This window comes from Adiantum capillus-veneris, chromosome 3 (assembly GCF_014529385.1).
Source record: "Adiantum capillus-veneris isolate H3 chromosome 3, ASM1452938v2, whole genome shotgun sequence".
NCBI classification, from domain to species: Eukaryota; Viridiplantae; Streptophyta; class Polypodiopsida; order Polypodiales; family Pteridaceae; genus Adiantum; species Adiantum capillus-veneris.
The window spans coordinates 27,077,732-27,097,920 of NC_140933.1; the positions used below are offsets into that span (position 1 = coordinate 27,077,732).

At 42.6% G+C, this 20,189-nt stretch overlaps 1 protein-coding gene across 1 annotated transcript; it reads right to left on the reverse strand.

The window, feature by feature from the left end:
• Positions 1-16,415: 16,415 nt before the first annotated feature.
• LOC147460641 (kinetochore protein SPC24 homolog) lies at positions 16,416-20,012 on the reverse strand. Its single transcript, XM_086499105.1, has 5 exons — positions 19,754-20,012; positions 18,656-18,797; positions 18,400-18,501; positions 16,995-17,068; positions 16,416-16,914 (listed from the first exon to the last, which is right to left on the reverse strand). The coding sequence occupies exons 1-5, from the start codon at positions 19,935-19,937 to the stop codon at positions 16,805-16,807; spliced, it is 612 nt and encodes a 203-aa protein (XP_086355231.1). The 5' UTR covers positions 19,938-20,012; the 3' UTR covers positions 16,416-16,804.
• Between the last annotated feature and the right edge of the window lie 177 nt (positions 20,013-20,189).

Consider the following 20,189-nt stretch of genomic DNA (forward strand, 5'->3'; position numbering starts at 1 on the left):
TTTAGATCTTCTCCTTATGTTCCATGGGTTGTGTCCATTGTGTCTCATCATGATCCTCCTTGGTTTTTCCTTCTCTAATGGTCATTTTAGTCTCCGTGGTCTCACCTAAATCAGAATCATCTTGAGTGTCGTTCATATACACGGGGTCGTCACCAGTCCCTATGTTAGTCTTTGAACTGGGGTTTGACTTTGTTACCTTTTGTGATCTCTTCCTTCATGTTTTCTTCTTCTTCTTGGATTCGGCAATTGATGCCATGTCTCTTTCTTCAAGAATATAATTTTGGTTTTGGAGCATCGATAGTATGAGTACATTTACTGGTACCACCAGTGTACTTTGTGATGGCGCCTCAATAATCTCAATTAAGTTCAATGGCATGAGCCTTGGTGCATTCGGATTATTAGGACATTGGGCAATCAAACATCAGAGAAAGTTTGGACTCAAATTTGGTCCTTTTAGCGCTAGAGAGAGAATGCAACGCAACCAATGGTTGGCGGGCTATCATAACAGTAGCTCGGATTTTCCTTTTTTTTATCTCAAATTACATCATTTTTTAAAAACATTTTTTAGTTGCATAAATTAATTTTGTTACAACCATCATTCACAATATGAAAAGTCGATTCTTCTAGATACATTAAGTCTGGTGTTTGGATCTTGCTATGGTTGAGAGTTATGGCATAACTTGCAACGGTGTTGTCCAAACCCTTCCCACGCGCTATTTTTGTAGCCACCAATCCGCATGTTGTCTAGCCCCGCAGACGATAACTCCCATATCTTCTTTCTTTGCCGTTTTTTGGCTAATCTCATCGCATGGACAATCGGACTTTGTTTGACTTGTTCCTTGTGATGTGACATGTGCATTAGTTTCCGATACGTCCATTGGTGTAGCTCCTCTAAGCTATTTGCTTTGTCCGCACCACCTCCATCTGGAGTGTGATTGAAATAACCAGTATGAGCTTGGTAGTGGGTTTTTTCCATGCCTTGTGTAGACCAAACACCCAAGCTGCCATATTTCCTTGCAAACCAAGGCATGTGATTAAAGATCGTGTGCTACACACAAAGCATGCAAACATTATAAGGATGAGTATTTGCAATTCAAAAGATTATCATGTCATCAAACCAATTACAGTACCATGTAGTGAGTAATATGTTGATTTGTCCATGTACTTATGAATGTCTTGTGGAAGGTCTCCACATCTTCTTGGAATTTTGTATAGTCGCCGTCGGTCCATGAGTTTAATTTGCAGAACTTGAATATTGCATCCAAGGTTTTCCATACCTTCGCTTTGCGAGTCCTTGCTGCACCATTGTTTGCATGGTCAACTACAGCATTGTGCAGATTTTTCCACCTGTTGTATCGTAATGCTTGTCTTTCTTGTGCACTGTGGCTTTTGCGTTGTCGTCCAATTGTGGGCACTAAAAGGAAGAGTCGGGCTTTCACACCACCAATGGACAGCTTTTTTGGAAGATCCGTGCAATTTTTTTATCTCTTCTCATCCTGCTCTATCTTAACATGTCCTTCGTGCAAACCCATTTTTGAGAAGGCCATCTCTAAGGCTGAGATTGCCCTTTGCTTTGTAGAGAGAGGTTGAGTGGTCCAGGCAAAACAAATGTAGAGAAACATTAGTTTTTCTATTATTCTACAAAGTGCATGCATTGTGCATATGTGTACTCTAGATAGGAGGATATCCAAAATGGGTGGAAAGTTAAGGTCACGCAGATGCCTATCCGGAGCCCTTCTCCAAAATGGTTTGTCAAGGATGTGAACCCCTCCCATGAAATACGAGCAAGGGCTTTTTCTTGTTGCTCCTTTGAAAACATTGTACATGCATTTCAAGGTTTTTAGGTTTCCAGCCATGTGCCACTCTACATTGTAGGATCCCATGCCCTCCACATCCAATTTCTTTCCATTTCTATGTTTGCTTATTGTTTCTGGTATGTTTATTTGATGAGAAACCCAATTCAATATATTGAAGTTCTCAGTGGGCACCTGAAAGGATAATTTTAAACTTTTTATAATGCACATTCGAAAGCATTCAACTGAAACATAACAATAAATTATCTTAAACATAACTTCTATGCACCTTGAACGTCGCAAGAAGGAAAATGTCGTGCTCAGATTGCACACTAAAGTTTCGAGGATCATCTGGTCCAATGCTTACATCCAGAGCTCTATTCATAAGTGTGATTGTGACTCGCTCAACCTTTGTCTCCTTTACAAGCTCGCACTCATCTAGCTTGATAAAAAACTTCAGGACGATGTTGCACTCTTCAGGAGTAACATCGAACAACTGCACAATGTATCATTGCATCGCGATCATATCATAAAAAATATTGTTATAATTGTCATAAACCATTTCTTCTCCTTTTAGCAATTTGTATGTCGATTCGATGTGTAAAGGACTTCCTAGCTTTTGAAGCACCTCCTCGTTGACTTCCCGTCTTGTTTTTTGAATAGAGAAAGGGTTTGGAAGTAGCATGTGCTTGATGTGGAACTTTTTGACTTATCTTTGCACAGACCTGAGTAAGAGAAGTTAGGAATCAAAACCCTTTTCTAGTGGAATAGCATTGCAAATGATGCAAAACCCTTTTCTAGTGGAACAGCATTGCAAATGAAATGATGCTACATACTTGAAAATGGTAGCATATCCCTTATTGGATATACCAGCTTCATCCAAAATTGATTGAACGTCCCGTGTAGAGATTTGGTTCTCCTGTAAAAGGCTGTCAATCTATTTAGCAACGATCTTACCATAGTGCTTATCATCCAAGAGGCCAGCTACATTTTTGCAATTCAATATGAGCCCGTGATGGGCCGAGGAGGTGGTTGTGTTGCGCTCCACTTCCTTGTCAGGGTGAAGCAAAGATCTGCCCAAGCATGTTAGCAGTAAGAGATGTGAGAGTTTATGAATATAAACCTAAGAAGGATAGATGCACTCACTTGATAGCTTGCACTCTTCTCTTGATTCCTCCCGCGCCAACTTTCAAGTCCTCGATGTCTCTTAGGTTTCTTTCTCTTTGGTGAAGACCTAGCGCTTTTTTTTTTCTCTAAGTTGTTGTGTAAGCTCCTTGATGGTTTTCTTGTTGCCTTCAACCTACTGAGCACATTGCACGACTTTTTGTGTAAGCGGACATTCTTGCTGTATACAATATCTCTCTCTTGTTGCAGAACATCATTTCTTGCAGTCAACTGCTTAGTGTAGCCATACAAGCCAGGGTGGCCATCTCCGACATAATTCACTAAGGATGTAATATCCTTAAAAGGTGGAGTGGAGTTTGTGACAGGATGTTTTGGATACATTCTGTCGTCCAGCCAAAGGTCCACATTTCTCATGTCCTAGGATCTTAAGTTCTCCTTCGAAGCTTCAGAAAGCGTCTGTTGTTTGTTTTTCTTGCAGAGGGGTTCATACTCTCGTGAGAGCTCTATGTGCCTGTGATACACATCTATCCTACTCCTTGTAGAAGTTTTTCGTGGAGAAGCTACAATTGTCGACTGAGACATGACTGATCGAAACTATGTGCAGAAGGAGGTGGGGACGATAGAAGAATGGCAACTTGAATATCACACGCATGATAGAAGAATGGAAATTTGATATCACGCACGCGTGAGAGAACGCGGGAGGGAATGGGGGGGAAGAAGGAGGCGAGGAAACAGAGCTTAGTTTTTAACAATGCAGAAGATTGAGATATTCGACATTAAATTCAGTAGCCGTCGCACACAGTGAAGTGTTATCATGATTGGAATACTTTTTGGATTTTTTAATAAACGTACCTTGCATGAATAAGATATTCAAATTTCAGAAAACATGTATAAAAAGGGTTAAAATGAATTTTCTATTATCTCTCTCTACGCTGACATGCATTTCTTACAAGGCCCAAATTTGAGTCCAAACTTTTTCTAATGTGATCTATGCCACATCGATTACACATGAGTATCGACATTGTAGATGTGCTCCCTTGATTGGTATGCACTAGTGTGGCATTCTTTTGTAGTCTAATAGGACACTCAGCTACACGATGTAGACCTCCATACTCATAGGATTAAAGAGGTGGTCTCTTGGCAATGAGATTGTTATTTTGGCCTCTTGCTGAAGAGCAGCTACTTGATAAGCAGGTTTGACTTTTCTCGAGCAGTCCTCCATGTAGTATTGTGGGCACTCTTCAAATGCATCCATCTCCTAGGTAACACTAGTGTCTATTTCTTCCTCACAGCCATCCAAACAAGCACTAGATGGCTTGCAACCCATATGATTCACAGGGGTGACTCTTGGATGTGGGGGCTGCGGTCCTAGCACTGGAGGTGGTAGCGGTGTAGCTTGAGCAACATTTTTGGGCTCTGGGAACCATGTGTTGTGATAGTTGTTCAACAGTGGGGCAAGCATCAATGCAGGAACGTGAGGTGAATCCTTCCAGACCAAGGGTGGTCTATTCGCCATCACACGTTTGAACATTATACAATCCTTAGCTTGGTGACTATACCTACCCCATACATTGCAATTCCTATTGAGTTTTACTCTAGATGTAGGGCATTCACTAGTGCTATGTGGACCAAAGCAAACTGAGCACCATTGTTGTTCCATTCTTGGATACATATGATTGTTTTATGAGGCACGATTATCTCTAAGACTTTCTTGAATGGCCTTGGTGAGATCTACTAATGTCATCTTAGATATCTTTGGCTCTTTGAAAAATAGGATTTATGGTTATTGGCTCATGCCCCGATGCTTGCGAGCTAGTAGATTTAGGCTCAATAGTCACTCTTTCTCCTTGAATCATTAAATTGTCCTCCAATTGGATTACATTGGTGGTGACTGCTTCCCAAGTTGGTGATACCTCTAATGACTAGGCTATTATAGATATCCTCATGTCGTAGTCCCCTAATGAATCTATTGAGCAATTCGTTATTATTGAAGGTTTCATTTGGATTACAACAAGAATTCAAATGCTTCAAGTGACTAATAAAATCTCTCACCGACTCCCCTTTCGTTCGTTGGGTTTTCTAGAGCTGAGATGCTACACCCCAAAGCACACCTTCTCATATATACTCCTTTAAGAACAATCTTCGAAGAGTAGGGTAAATCTTTTTCTCTTCCATCCTTAAGGTCCTATACCAATCCCCATCCTTCCCACTCAAAGTGAGGCTTAAATAATTGCTCTTATGTAGTTCATTGTGTTCTCCTAGGGAATCGCATATTTGTTCAAATACTTCGATAGGCTTTCTAGCATCCCCGTCCCCACTGTATTTTTGTGTGAGCTTGGCCACTTGTACTACCTTACTCTTACGCTCTCTATCAGGCACATTACGCATATTTTCAGCAATAGATCGATTGATAGCTTGAGAAAATGTTGCCAAGTCACCCAAGTGGGCAAGTATAGTGGGGACAGACGCTCTCGGGACTGCATGTGGAATGGGGGTTGGTATCAGGTTAGGCATAGGGGTGATCCTCGGGTCCCAAGCTGGGTACAATGTTGTGCCATGTGGTGGCCCAAAGTTTATATGTGTGGCCCTAGGCATAGCAGGCATAGAATATGACATGTTAATACTAGCTGGTTAGCCCCACCAAAATGAGTACTCGGATAGGGTGGTTGTGGAGTGTAGGTTGTCAAAACAATCGAGGGTGTGGGAGCTACATGGGTATGAGGACCCATAGGTACGTATGATTGATGTACATTTGTAGGTATTATTGTGGGCATTGTGCTACTATGTAGAGGTGTTTTACTCACGAATGAGGTCCAAGGTGTACTTTTTGGTGGGACAGGCATAGTAGCCGTAGATTCTTCAAGGGATAGATGAACTAAATTTGGGAATGTGAAACTATTGCTTGTGGGTTTCGAGGGTATCGAGACTCCAGGCGAAACAACATATGAAGGATCGATGGGACTCACTAAAGGAGTCTCCCTTTGTGATAGGGTTGGTCGTTTGGCCTTTCCCGTATCCAAGAATCTCATAGGACTCATCAAAGGAATGTTAACTCCCTGGTCTTGCCTCCCTAATTGGACGGCACTATGGATGACATCACAGATCATCCATTGTTGCTCCTCTAAACTTGTGGCCCCAAACGTGGATTATACCACCTCTAACCACCCCACAAGGTATGTGCAGCCTATGTACAGGTCAATCAACGTCTCAATTTGTAGGTCATACTCTCAATTTTTTGTGAGAAATATTCCCTCTAAGTTTGGCGTACTGGAGGTTCCCCTTGAAGTGGAAGCATTATGGCTCCCCATCGCCTGACCCTCCGTGACTGCTATCTGGGGAGCACTCGATTGCTTGGCTGGCATGGTTGTTGTCATAGGGGTCTTCGCTTTCATGGCTCGACTTTGTTCTAGCATTCGTAGGTTCTCAATTTCCCTCTCCCTCGTTGCTTGTATATATTGTTCTATCTCTTGCATTTCAACAAGACTCCTACCATCGGGTAGTAGAACCTCAGGGGGTGATGGCTCAGTAGGGTCTTTAATGAATGGAGTAGGTAGGATGTCAACATGGGCACCCTTCCGGAGTACAGGTTCTACATGAGAAGTGAAAGGCGAACCTACCTCTCTACTCCCCTCATTCAGTTCACTAGTTGTGGGCTCCAAACGGGTGGCTCAACTAAAGATCTCTTTTAAGTGGCTAAACATGTTAGACCCGTGCCATGGGGCAAAGGCATGCATGTATTGACTTGACATTTCAGGGTTTTGTGTAAGATATCACTCCATGATGACGTAGTCAAAGGAAGAGTCACTATATACGATATGAGGGTCTTGAGTTGCACTACCTTGGGTTCCAATCAAAGGCACGGAACCTGACATGTGTGGGTAATTGGTTCCCATGCAATTCGAGGCACTCTCTAATGGATCGGACTATATCACTCGTCTAGAGCGCAAATACATGTGAGGCGTGTATCCCAAAAGCATTGAGTGATGAATACACTAAGAGGTCTTGCCACTAGAGATTTTGGTTAGTTTACTTTGTTTTGTTTGTTTTGTATTTTTGTTATAAAAAATTTTAAAACCTCTTTCAATGAACGTGAGACAGAATAGGTTCTATGATAGCTCAAAACGAGTGTATCGTTCAAAGAAATTTGGCGTGCTTTACAACACACGATTCAGCTACCAAAAACTCTCATGACCCCCAAAATAGTCAAATTTTAGTTGGACGTGTAGGCAATAGTCGAATTTTAGTAGGACGTGTGGGCAAAAAGGGGAAAGTCCAAGGAAGCTAGTGGAAGGAAAGGGTGAAGCCTAAATCCCACATGCTTCTTTTTTACCTCTAGACTTGGGGTATATATATAGCATGAGGTATTCTGTTTCTTCACTTGAGAAGAAGCTCTGGAGGTCTTTGATAAAGCTTGATGCAACTATGGACAAAGACAACTATCAAAGTCATTTGCATACATACAAGGCATTGATTCAAAAGAAGAGAAGAAGATGGGAAGTAAAGCAACAAGAATTTCAAGTCCAAGAAAAGGCACATGCATGTGGAAGATTTTGGAGAAACTTGAGAGGCAAGCGGGTTGAGAATTTTGGTAACTTGAGTCTAGTGGATATGTACACACATTGTAGGCAATTATATGAGCAAGAAAATACTGAAAAAATACCATTTTATGGTTCACTCCCATGTATACCGTCTTTTTTTACTATTGAAGATGTATGCGGTGGGCTTGAAAAGTTGGCCACTCGCAAAGCGGGAGATCTTCAAGGTATCAAGCCGGAGATGATCAAATGGACAGGAGATTTTACCCATGAGTGGATGTGTGATATGCTCAACCTTGCACTTCAACATGGTATGCCTTATGATTGGAGTACTAATTGGGTTAAGCCTTCCATAAAGGAGGGGATGTAAAGAATGTAAGCAACTACCGGACTATAATGATTGGGTCTCTTATGGCAAAGTTGTTTGGGTGCATAATGGAGATGAAATTGAGTGACTAGGCTGAAGAGAAAGACAAGCGTGCAAAGGGACAAGCGGGTTTTCGTCGATGCCATAGCACCATTGATCATCTTGTCACTCTTCGTGTTCTCATGGAGGAAAGTCAGTTAAAAGGCAAGCGATTGTATTGTTGTTTTGTGGACTTTAAGAAAGCCTTTGATATTATTCCACGTAACAATTTGTGGAGAAGGATGGAAGAACTCCAAGTGCCAAGTGAGTTTATGCTTGCAGTTTCTCGAATCTATGAGAAGGTGATTTGTCAATTGCGCATGGGAAGAGAAATTTCAGAAATTTTTGTAAGCACTATTGGGGTTAAACAAGGATGTCCATTGTCACCAACTCTCTTTGGTCTATGCATCGATCAATTGGAACAAATGGTACTTGACTTTATACAAGAAGAAGGCATTGAAGAGGTCACTATTTGCAATGCGGTAATCATGCTTTTGTTGTATGCGGATGATGTAGTGCTTCTAGCACACACTTTAGAAGATGCACAAAAGCTTATGGTTGTCCTTGAGAACTTTTGCTTGCATAGTGGGCTGATTGTAAATGAATCCAAAACAAAGGTTATGCTTGTGAAAACCAACCATAAGGAGAAGCCATGCATTGTGTACAAGAACGAGACACTTGAAGTTGTTGAGAGCTTTAAGTACCTTGGCCTTGAGGTTCCATCCAATCACAAGTGGCATGAATGTGCTATGCGTCGTTTGGAAGCGGGAAAGAGAGCATATTATGCATTTGAGAACATGTGTAATGCGGGAAACATCAAGTGTTGGGTTCTCAAGAAGTATCTTTTTGATGCATTGGTGACACCGGTTCTTCTTTATGGAGTTGAAGTGTGGGGCGGGAGCATCTCAAAGTCTACTTGGAAAGAGTTTGAGAATGTCCAAAAGCGTTTTCTTACAAACTTTCTCCAAGTTAAGACACAAACACCATATATGCTCCTACTTCTTGAGTCGGGATCTCTTCCAATTGAGGTTATGGGCATGGAAAGGGTTGTGGAGTACATGATAAAGATGCGTCAAAACCCCTCACATCGACTTCCTACAATTGCATGGGAAGCAAGCAAAAAAGTTCAAAAGACGCATAAAAGCAAGATCTTGAGCACGGGATGGATGCAAGACATAAAGAAGTGGTTTGGGAGATGGGATGCATTACACTTGCTACATGATGCTTCAATTGACTCTCAAGTGAATGAAGTTTTTCTACAACGCCAATGTATTACGGCTTGGGAGAAATCCGGTGGGTCACGCTTCATACATTGCACCACCTATATTGCCCCCAACTACAAAACCATGTTCTTCGCTGAGAGAGGAAACCGTACTCACACTTACATGCTTGAGCCTATTCCCTTGTCCGCGATACGCACTATCATAGCAATTTGGCTTAGCTCCCATTTCCTTTGATGCGAGATAGGGCGTTGGGGCAATGGAGAAGAGTCAAATCGATTGTGCACATTATGCTCACTGCAAGTTCGAGAGTCTGAGTACCACACACTACTAGAGTGCTCAGATTTTGATCACATCCGAACTTGCTTCTCTCACATTTTCAGCCATAACTTAGACCTACACACTTTCCTCTCCCAGCCAAAGTGTGGGCTCTCCATTGCGACTCTCATCACTACAATTTTGGAGCATCGAGAGTCACTCATCAGCCATACACATACTACATCACATGTAACTTTGGTCCCATAGGTCATATTTGACCTCCGAGGACGATAATAAAATCTCTCTCTCTCTCTCTCTCTCTCTCTCTCTCTCTCTCTCTCTCTCTGTGTGTGTGTGTGTGTGTGTGTGTGTGTGTGTGTGACTTAGACAAGCAAGAAGAGGTGAAGCTAGAGCAAAGCGTATGCACTTAGAATCCCTTGAAAACCCTAGTTTACAGCTTTATCTAGGGCTTGTCGTCCTTTTCACATACGGACGCCAATATTTTGTCAGTCAATGTTAAATGGGTCTGGTGCATCTTTCATCGGCGATCACCAGCCTTTTATTATAAACCTCTTGGACCGACAAGCCCGGCCCATGACTAAACATATGCACAAAAGAATAATGGCGGCATCATGGGTTAACATACACTTTGTATATACATGAGAAGGGGGGTTCAAGGTATTCTAATGACACCTATACCATAAAAACATTATGGATTTAGGAGTATTGTGATTTCCCTACATCTAGTAGGACCTCTTTTAGAATCATACCTTGAATGAGCGAATGGAGAAGCATAGTGTGGTATTTCTCTTATTTTAAAGTGGTATGGCCTTAGCATCCAGGGCATGATGGTGTATGCATAGCATAAATATGCCTTTCCTTATAGGAAGTAACAAGGAGAAACCCCAATCCCAAAAACAGTAAAAGTCCAAGGATTGGAAGCAAGGTAATAAGGAGGTGATCGTTGCAAATGAAAATTCAGTAGAAAATTATGGAATGGTTTAAGCAAAAAAAATGTTTCACATGTGGGGGGTGGGACATAGATAGAACCAAGACTTCAAACATTGCAAAGGAGAGAAAGGGAAATAAGAAAAGGGCCAATGTTGATCAATGTCTGGTATTTTTAGAGTCCAGCAATAGGATGTTTCCAAAGCTATGCATGGCATTAGGAAAGCTATGCATGCCAATGTTGATCAATGTCTGAAATGGCACATAATCCCCTTTGAGTTTTATGACAAGTACAATATCCTTTCCCTTATGCTTCGTATGAAGCTTTTCCTAGCTCTAGCTTACAGAGCCAGTGTAGCACAATGGAAAGATATTATGAGTCATTCAATGACTTACTGGTCAAAGCTTGATCAAACCTAGTCCTTCACCATTTTGTTCACTAGTTTCCTCGTGTTCGAAAGAAAGATGGGTCTTGGAGAATGTATAATTGAGTATGGGACCCAGAAGAATATGACCATTAGAAACTACTTCCATGTAGCATGTCTAAGAACCCAAGGAACTGCCATTGATGTTCTCCATCTCATGCCATGCCTAGGGAGAAGTCGTGCTTCTTTGAAGTCTCGGGTTGAGCTCAAATTGTGCTTTGTAACCTCACATGAGGTGTCTTTTGCAAGCATTGAAACCGCTTATCGTGTCGTCGTTCTTGTGGAGTCTTACGTGAGTGTTGGATCTCAAAGCTAATAAGCCCTCCTAATCTTATTGCACCCTTGTCGAATCGGCCAAACTTGCCAACTAATGATGTTGCCAAAATCCGCCACCGTCGTAGCTACACCTTGCACTAGTAGGCATGGCATGAGATGGAGAACATCAATGGCAATTCCCTGGGTTCTTAGATTGGTAACAGAGCTTACTGGAGGGAAGATGTTCTCTCTCTCTCTCTCTCTCTCTCTCTCTCTCTCTCTCTCTCTCGATAGTTTCCTAGGACGTAAAAATACTCTTCTCTCTCTCTCTCTCTCTCTCTCTCTCTCTCTCACGGTTAAAGTAGAGCCGCAGGAAAAACAGCCCTTCCATGGCGAGTCCAACCGAGGGCAAGACTGTGGGCACAACCTCTTGAGGCGGGAAACCCTCGACCGCGACCTGCACCAAACGGGAAGAGCTCGGGCTTGGGAGATTTGCGCCGGGCAGGGGAGCAATAATCGCTTATGGGCGGCTGCGAGACGAGCGATGCGAAGCCCTGTGCCACTTCGTTGCCGCCATGGCCTGTGTGAAACGGTTCACACTGTTTTGTTTCTTTTGTGAAGTTAATGGGCGCACGAAAGGTGCCTCTCCCACAGCAAGGGTCATCCATGGAGGCGCTCCAGGCCGCATACACCGGCTATGAAGAACATACAAGGCATGCCAGCAGCGGGGTGCACAACAATTTCAACAAATTAGGATATCATGAGCTTTCGACAACAGGTTTGCACGGCCTATTAATGCAAGGCATAGCTACGACGGTGGCGGATTTTTGCAACATCATTGGTTGGCAGGTTTGGCCGATTCGGCAAGGGTGCAACAAGATTAGGAGGGCTTATCAGCTTTGAGATCCAACGCTCACCTAAGAGTCCACAAGAACAAAGACACGATAAGCAATTTCAATGTTTGCAAAGGGCACCTCATGTGAGGTTACAAAGCACAATTTGAGCTCAGCCGGAGACTTTGAAGAAGCTCTCCCTAGGCATGGCATGAGATGGAGAACATCGATGGCAGTTCCTTGGGTTCTTAGACCATGCATTGATGACTAGGAAAGATTTGGCCTCTCAAAGAACCCTATAAGAATGTTTGACTCTCTCTCTCTTTCTGTGGGCACCTCTTCATCAAAACCCCATTAAGAGACATGTCATTGGAAAGATTTTAGAAAGTAAGTCTTAGATCTAGAAAGGTAATTTATAGAAGTTATGGCCTCTTTACTAAAACAAGAAGATTCCCATTTATAAGACAGAGTAAGAAACAGAATTTTCTAGAGTATGAAGAATCTCATGACACGCTATATATCGATAAAAAGAATGTCTTCTAGTTCCAAAAGTCCCAAAAATTTTGAGTTCATTTGCAAACATGTGTCCGTTTTGGAGAAGGGAGAAAAAGTCAACATCCTTATAGGGCCCCTTTGAGAGTCCAAATTTTCCCGAATAGTTAGATAGGTTGCAATAAGCTACTCTCTTTAGCAAGATCGATATCAAAGGTGGATATCCTGAGATCACAATTGCACTTAGACATGTACAAAAAACCGAGTTCGAGAGGACAATTGAGTTTTTATTGACGTCTGTTGGCTCTAGCAACTTTCAACAAAATGTTGGACAAAATTTGTGGTGGATACAAGAGATTTGTGAGCACTTTTATTGATGAAATTGTTGTCTGTTCCAACTAAAGTTGAACCTAAGAAGTAGTACTTCACACAAGGAAGGACATGTTGTTGCTTATAAGAGAAAGCTACTCCAAAATGCAAAAGCGTATTATAGATAAATAAGGAAGAGCTTTTAGCAACTATACATGCTTTGAGTTCATGGAAGCACTTGTTGCTAGGTGTAAACTATGTTGTACACACCGAAAATCGTAGCTTCAAGTATTTTCAAAGTCAAGCACGGTTGTCATGTAACCAGATGGCATGGCCCAACTTTCTTTTGTTGGTCTTTGTCCACATTGTTCATGAGCGGGCAAAGAAGAATGTGGTTGTTGATGCTTTATCACACAAACCACATGTTGTAGTAGCTGTTATTGTTATTTTCTACCTTGAGTTTGATCAATCAATATGCAAATCATGATTTTGACAATACCTCACTTGTCAAAACATACATAGTATAGAAGATCAATAGATATCAACACCATGTAGATATCCCAGGGTCTTCTCTAAGGTTTAAGGTATGGTGTCACGTGAGTATACGATAGAGGGATTTTATAAGGCTACAACGGTAGATTTTACAAAAGATGGTCCCATATATAGGGTTCAAAAACATGGTCTTGGTGTACGCAATTGACATCTCTCTAGTACTAAGAATGAATCCCATGGGCTAAACATGCTCAACACCATCAATACTAGACATTTCACACAAATGGCATTTTACACTAGGAAGCTTGAATAAATTTAGGTGGGTTGCTTCAATTCCTTATGTCTTGCAAAGATGGATGGAGACATTCATGTGAACACCTTTTGGCTCAAACTATGGAGTGTGAGTGGTATGCAACTTCTATGCTTCATGATGACTTACATTTACATGGATTCCATGATGCGTAGTTGACAAAGAGAAACGCGAAACAATATCTCTATTTTGCAATTTATCGAGGGTGATGTCTATTCTACCACAAGGGGTATGTCAAAAGAGATTACATGGCATACTCGTAGTAACAACTAGGACGTTGGGAGAGGCTAGAGCCCCTATGATGGAATGATGATGTGGCACAATTGTACAAATGCATTGATGATATACTATTGTTGCACCGATGCATTGGTGATTTGGCTATGATGAGGCAATTTTATGACGGATGCATTTTACATCATCCCCTAGTGAGTGTACCTATTGTTTTTAGGGAAAGTTACCAAAATACCCCTGTAATTTGTGAAAATGCCCAAAATCCCCCACTAATTTCAAAAATTTCCAATATACCCCTCATATTTGGCCAAAATTCCCAAAATACCCCTAATTGACCTGGCAAACATCTCTAAAAAACAATTTCTTTTCCAACTCTTTATAGGAAGATTGGTTCTCCTCAATAGATGCTTCTCCTCAATAGAAGATGATGGAACTATTCTTTTCCAACTCTTTATAGGAAGATTGGTTCTCCTCAATAGAAGATGATGTAAGCTCATTCACGAATAATTTTGTATGAAACGCTAAAAGATAGTTCTCCATTGCCATAAATATCAAACTATGCAAAAATTGGGGCAAATACAGCCCAAACTGATGTAAGGATATATTGGGAATTTTTCAAATCTGAGGGATATTTTGGAAATTTCCACAAATACAAGGGTATTTTGGTGATTTTCCCTTGTTTTTATTGCATGAGGCAAAATGCCTTATGAGCTTCTTTTCTACAAATCAAGGACATGTGCAAATTGTCTTTAGATGTAGTCTCTTGAGAAGATAGCAATTGCAGCTTAGGAGCCAACTCTTCTTAGAGAGAACTTGTCTCTTGTGTGCAGAATTTGTAACTCAAGCTGTATTTGAAATCTGCAATCATATGAAGTGCCAGTCACAACCTACTCAAGAGAAGAGACTTTAGGAGATATGCTACACGCTGGCTCTACTTATTCCTCATTTCTCAATCTTTACATTTGTGATCTTTTTTTTTGGGTCTTTTGTATTAGATATTAAATCAGTTCTACTGTGCCTTTTACACTTGTAAGTAAGCATCTCTCTCTCAGTCCCAGAGATGCATCTCAAATTTCTTCAATCCAAGTACCACAGACGCAGACGGGCCACCACCACCACAGAGCTCTGTTCCCACCCATACACACACCAATGGTACTCTCATTGACCGAACTTATAGAGTTGGGGAGATCGAGACGACCACGACTAAGGAGAGGAGCCACGCAACACCGACAGAGATTGCAGCAAAGGATCCACAAGATTCTAGCACGACACCCAGAGTGTCAATCAAGATAAGCTTCATGCTATTGCTATATTGTATCATGATGACACTTATCCCCACTTTGTACTTTGTGGCATTATACCATTGCTCAGCTTTTACCAACCACCCATAGGAGTAGGTAGCACTCCTATCTCAGTTTCTAGTTTGTAGTTGTTTTTGTTTGTACCCAGACTTGGTACTAGACTCACCATTGTAATCAGTTTGGTCTCATAGGTCATTTTGGCCTTTTGTAGACGTTAATATATCATGTCATTTCTCTCTCTCTCTCTCTCTCTCTCTCTAACTTCACAATGGGGGGTCGAGGGGCAAGGGATCAACGCCGCCCATCTCCTCTTTCCTAGCCAGAATCCCCTGCTCAAGCCATCAGATGGTTGCCAGCTCAGCCTAGGGAATGTCAGAAATCACTTGACGGTCTGTAACCTATCAATCAGCACCACCTCAACGTCGGGAACATTGCCACTGTGACAAATCAACACGCAGAATTTGTGCGCTCACAACCAGCCTCTTCATCACACGTCAACAGCAGGAATAAATTATTGCCCCTCTCCCCCGACTGTGAAGGCCGAGAATGGCCCTGTAATGACCATTCCTGAAAGAATGCGCTTGGCTCCCGTCGTCGCCATGGGGTCACCCATTATTTCAAGGAATGGCCACTGCAGGGCCATTCCCTACACCTCACAATCCGGGTGGGACAATGCATCCACGCCATCCATCTAGGCTGCATTCCTAGCCAGAAAATAGGCTGCAGCTCTCCGATTGCAGACACCTCAGCACTTGGCCACCTCTCTCTCTATAGCGTCCACTATCCTCACTGTTGCCGGAGATGCAAGGACACACTGCCGGATGAAGCAAATTGCAACACATGGCGCCCTGAATTTCTGTCTGCTTAATATATAGAATAGAGAATAGATGAGCGAGCGTACGGAATGGCCTAAGGCATTGCCACAATAGCATGTGGAATCGCATGAGGTACTGACATGTCAGCATGCAGAATGTCAACCACTGCTGACGTTCGACATTCAAAATACACCGCAGCACTGCGGGCCACAAAACATTGCATGCACTCGTTCAGAATTACTGGCCCCACTCCCCCCGACTGTGACGGCCTGGGAAAGGACCTGCAATGTCCTTTCCCTCGTAGAACATGCTCCTGCCATGGCTCCCGGCCTCCGCCAATCGCCATGGTCACCCGTTTTACAGGGAAAGGGGAGGCCGAGAGCCATGGCAGGAGCACGTTCTACGAGAGGACACCCTACACCATCAACAAAACTCACACAGTAATGGTTATATGCAATTTCTTGCAACTAGTCATAAGTGATGCTGCATTATGCCCATTTATGCTTCAAAGGCATAATTATCAACTATGCTACCCACAAAGAACTTTGTCCTGTGGAGTTGCGAGGGAAGATAAGCAAAATGCTGTCTTACAAAGCACAACTCTTTAGTTTTATGAGGATCAGCATTGAACCAACATCCATCAACAAAAACAATAGAGGAAAAAGTATTTATAGTGTCACCACACAACTTTTCCATAAATTTGGAAAAACATAAAAGGTTTAGATAGACAAGGTTCTAACCCTCTAAAAAGTCTCAGCTGTATAGTACAAAGTTTAACTCCCTTGCAGAGTCCAAGGTTTTTCCACATTAGAAATCTAAAATTCCAGGTTCTAAGGATTGATCCCAACAGTCAAGTTCAATGTCGCATGTATTTCTTCATGAACTTCAAACCTCTGAAGGACAGCTTGTAAATTTGTACATGCACAGCTCTCAATCGATTACGTTAACTCGTGTCAAGCCCCAGTTATGACCATGTGAGAAGGCTGAATGTCAGTGTTAGCCAGGAAAAGTGAGTGCTGATGATCCCTGTTGTGTGCAATGGTAGATAAAAATACCCTAACTTGTCATACACAGGTTCCACAGCTTCTCACAGACATCAAAAGCATCCATGTTCTCTCTGTTGAACTCGAAGTTATCAACAACACACCCCTTTGAATCAACCAGACCTGTTTTGGATTAAGATTTAAACAATAACTGTTTTGGCAAAAGCTTTGAAGATTATCACACAAGCAAAATAAAAGGATACTTCCAGCAATGCCATTGTCCCCCCCGTCACAGGCAATCATGTGAAATGTTGAAGCGCATAATGCCAAAACCATCCTGCAAACAAACAATCGATACGAATTTTATATATGAGATATGCAATTGTGGAGCTGTACTCTGTACCTTTGGCAGACAACTAGCCATACAAGAATGCCAAAAAATGGCGAAGTGCATAAAACACAAAGTGCAATCATCCAATGCTGGACATAAACATAGATGATGACAGAGCCAAAACATAGATAATGACAGGCTTTGAGATGCTGTTGCTATTCCAATGTTACATTCCCAAACTGTTACTGCATATACCATAGCAATGTGGCTAATGTGTTAGCAACAATTTGTTGGGGGCTCCTGAAAATACCCCTGATGGCCCCGCCACTCTAGCATCACATATGCTGCAATAATGAGTGGCTGCACTCACCATAGAAAAGCAGCCTGTACCACCAGTAAAAGTAAGTCCCAGTATACATAGGAGTCCACTACCTCAACTCGTCCTCCTGCTAGTGTGAAGGCATCTCTCCTCCTGACCTATCGGGAAGTGCGAAGCTGGTAGAATGGCATCAAAATGTAATCGAAAGTAGCCACCTTCAAGATCCTCCATGAACGACAAAGTCATGTCGTGCCAGAGAGTCGAAATATGATGACTGATTGGGAAAAAGTTGCAGGCTGGGCTGGGGGAGGCACGGGGAAAAAAAAAATGGGAGAGGATATCTGTGTGTGATTATGTGTACCCGCAGGAGAAGGGGCAGGGACTTTTGGTGGGAGGAGGGGGGGGGGGGGGGGGGGGGAGGGGGGGGGGGGGGGGGGGGGGGGGGGGGGGGGGGGGGGGGGGGGGGGTGGGGGGGGGGGGGGGGGGGGGGGGGGGGGGGGGGGGGGGGGGGGGGGGGGGGTGGGGGGGGGGGGGGGGGGGGGGGGGGGGGGGGGGGGGGGGGGGGGGGGGTGGTTTATGGTAGTGCATTCTTCAGGCAGCACTTTCACTAGAGTTGTGTAAAAGTGTTCTTCCACTGATCCTTGTTTTTTAAGAGCTTGCAGCTAAAGACTTTCCCTTCTGAGCATTTCATTCTTTTAACAGGGCTAATCATTCAACAATTATTCTAGCTGTTATTCTAGTCAAAGATGCAGCGAAATGGAGTAGATGGTGCACATCTCTTTTGTAGACATGTGCCGTTGTGACCAGCTTGACACTAGCCCTATTACAATCATATGTCACGCAGTACATGTGGATCAACCTGTTCCACAAAACAGAGTTATATTTGTATCGAGGTGTGGTTCAACTTTCACCCCTGCAGACATGTGAATCTCTCCCTGGGTATGTTTTCGATTGGACATGAACTCACAAGCAACACCACCATATAAACAAACACCATAGAAGGTCCAAGAGTACATACTGATTACGTTGAATTTCTGTTGTAAGTTTCTTCAACAACTCTTTTTGAGACTGCAAGGTCTTTCTTTGCTTGCTCAAGTTCTCCAGCGTGTCCTGAAGAGACGTGTTAAACAAACAAGCTTGTTAAACAAAAACTCCAATCACTCTACCCTAAACCAAAATTCTTCACAGAAATCACAAGCATTGGTGTAATTCGGAGGAGGTAGCATTATGTAATTTAAGAGGAAAACTAAAGTCAGAATTTTCATAAAACTTATCTTTCTTGCAGTTTGAGAGACCTTTCATGATGCAGAAGATCAGCTCTTTGTTTCTCAAGATCTGAACAAGACAAACTGGACTGATCTATATTTTGAACATCTTGCAAAGCATCCTCAGCTGCTGTAATTTTTTTCTGCAAATCTACATCAAAGAAGGCATCTTAAATCTTCATGACATGACCAGTAGAAATTTACACTCTAGATCAGACAGGTCATTTTCCCTCTCGGTTTCCTCGACCTATTGTGCAGTCAAACCTTCAGCTTTATGGTTTCTTCCCTTCTTCTAAGCAAGGGGGACTCCTTGTGTTTCTCTAGGGAGTTACTTCCACTGCATAAAGACACAAACCAAAAGCATTGCTGATCTTGGCACCAAGATTCTGCTTGACCCACAACCCAAGCCATCAGCCATGACCTTATAGAACACAAAATAACAGGCAGCGCCTTGTAAACAAGGCCAAATGAAATTTTGAAGCTTTTCATCTTCTTACTTTATCTCAAATCCACAGAAAAACCTCATCCAAAACGCATATGCGCTCAGAATTATACATGCAACTTGAGTTTGCTAGTATCTGCTTAATGATGGCATGAACTATTGCTTAAAAATTGCATTTCTAGAGTGCAGTGAAACATGAATCCGTTAGCTGTATCATGAAATCTATGAATCATTACATTGGGCATTATAGTCTTGACATGGTTATCTACAGGAGCTTACAAGCATCATAAATGTATTCATAAAAGGACATGTGCTCATGAAAGTTTCAGGTGTTCTTTGCAAGCCCTCTTCCGAGCCCAATCACATGCTCCCAGGTCCGGGAAACCAAAGCTACAAATATTGGAAGGTTGTCTCGTTTTGCATCAGTAATAAGTAAAATCAAGTCCTAACAACAGCCACATTTTGCATGCACCACTTCTCATAACCAACAGGTAAGGGCAGCCATCTAACCCCTTCCCGACTGGCATGTTACATCCACGGATAATGGAACCAAGACAAGACATCAATCGTCTCTCTCTCTCTCTCTCTCTCTCTCTCTCTCTCTCTCTCTCTCTGTGTGTGTGTGTGTGTGTGTGTGTGTGTGTGTGTGTGTGTGTGTGAATTACCTTCAAGGACAGTAAGAAGCTCGACCTGGTCTTCCTGGCAGCAGAGAGAGGTTTGAAAGAGGTCTGCACGGATCTCGTCAAGAAACGCAGCCTCGTCGGCAGCTCTCTGTTCCACTTCGGCGACCCATTCTTCAGCGAACCGCAGCACCTCCTCTGGATCGTGCTCTACCCTCTCTCCTTCCATCTCTCTCTCTCTCTCTCTCTCTCTCTCTCTCACAGAGAAGCGCCAAAATCTCTGAACTCTTTCACACTAAAAAAGACGCCCGCCTCGCTTCGGCTCGTAGGACAAGATCAATTGGCTCTTGGAGCTAGTTTATAAGATTAAATTAAGAATTGTGAAATTTTTGTATTGGCTTTAACAATAAGTCAAAAGGCAAAAAAAAAAAATTAAAAAAAACCAGCAAGGCTTGGTTGTGGTAGAAGGTACGTTTCTTGT

What these genes read in the sequence shown, in the direction of transcription:
- LOC147460641 (XM_086499105.1), bottom strand. Translation starts at nt 19,937, where the DNA reads ATGGAAGGAGAGAGGGTAGAGCACGATCCAGAGGAGGTGCTGCGGTTC. An exon ending in TCTCTCAAACTGCAAGAAAG is followed by an intron (nt 18,502 to 18,655) that starts ATAAGTTTTATG and finishes TTTGTTTAACAC; the next exon opens with GTCTCTTCAGGACACGCTGG. An exon ending in ACAGAAATTCAACGTAATCA is followed by an intron (nt 17,069 to 18,399) that starts GTATGTACTCTT and finishes GTTTGTTTGCAG; the next exon opens with GATGGTTTTGGCATTATGCG.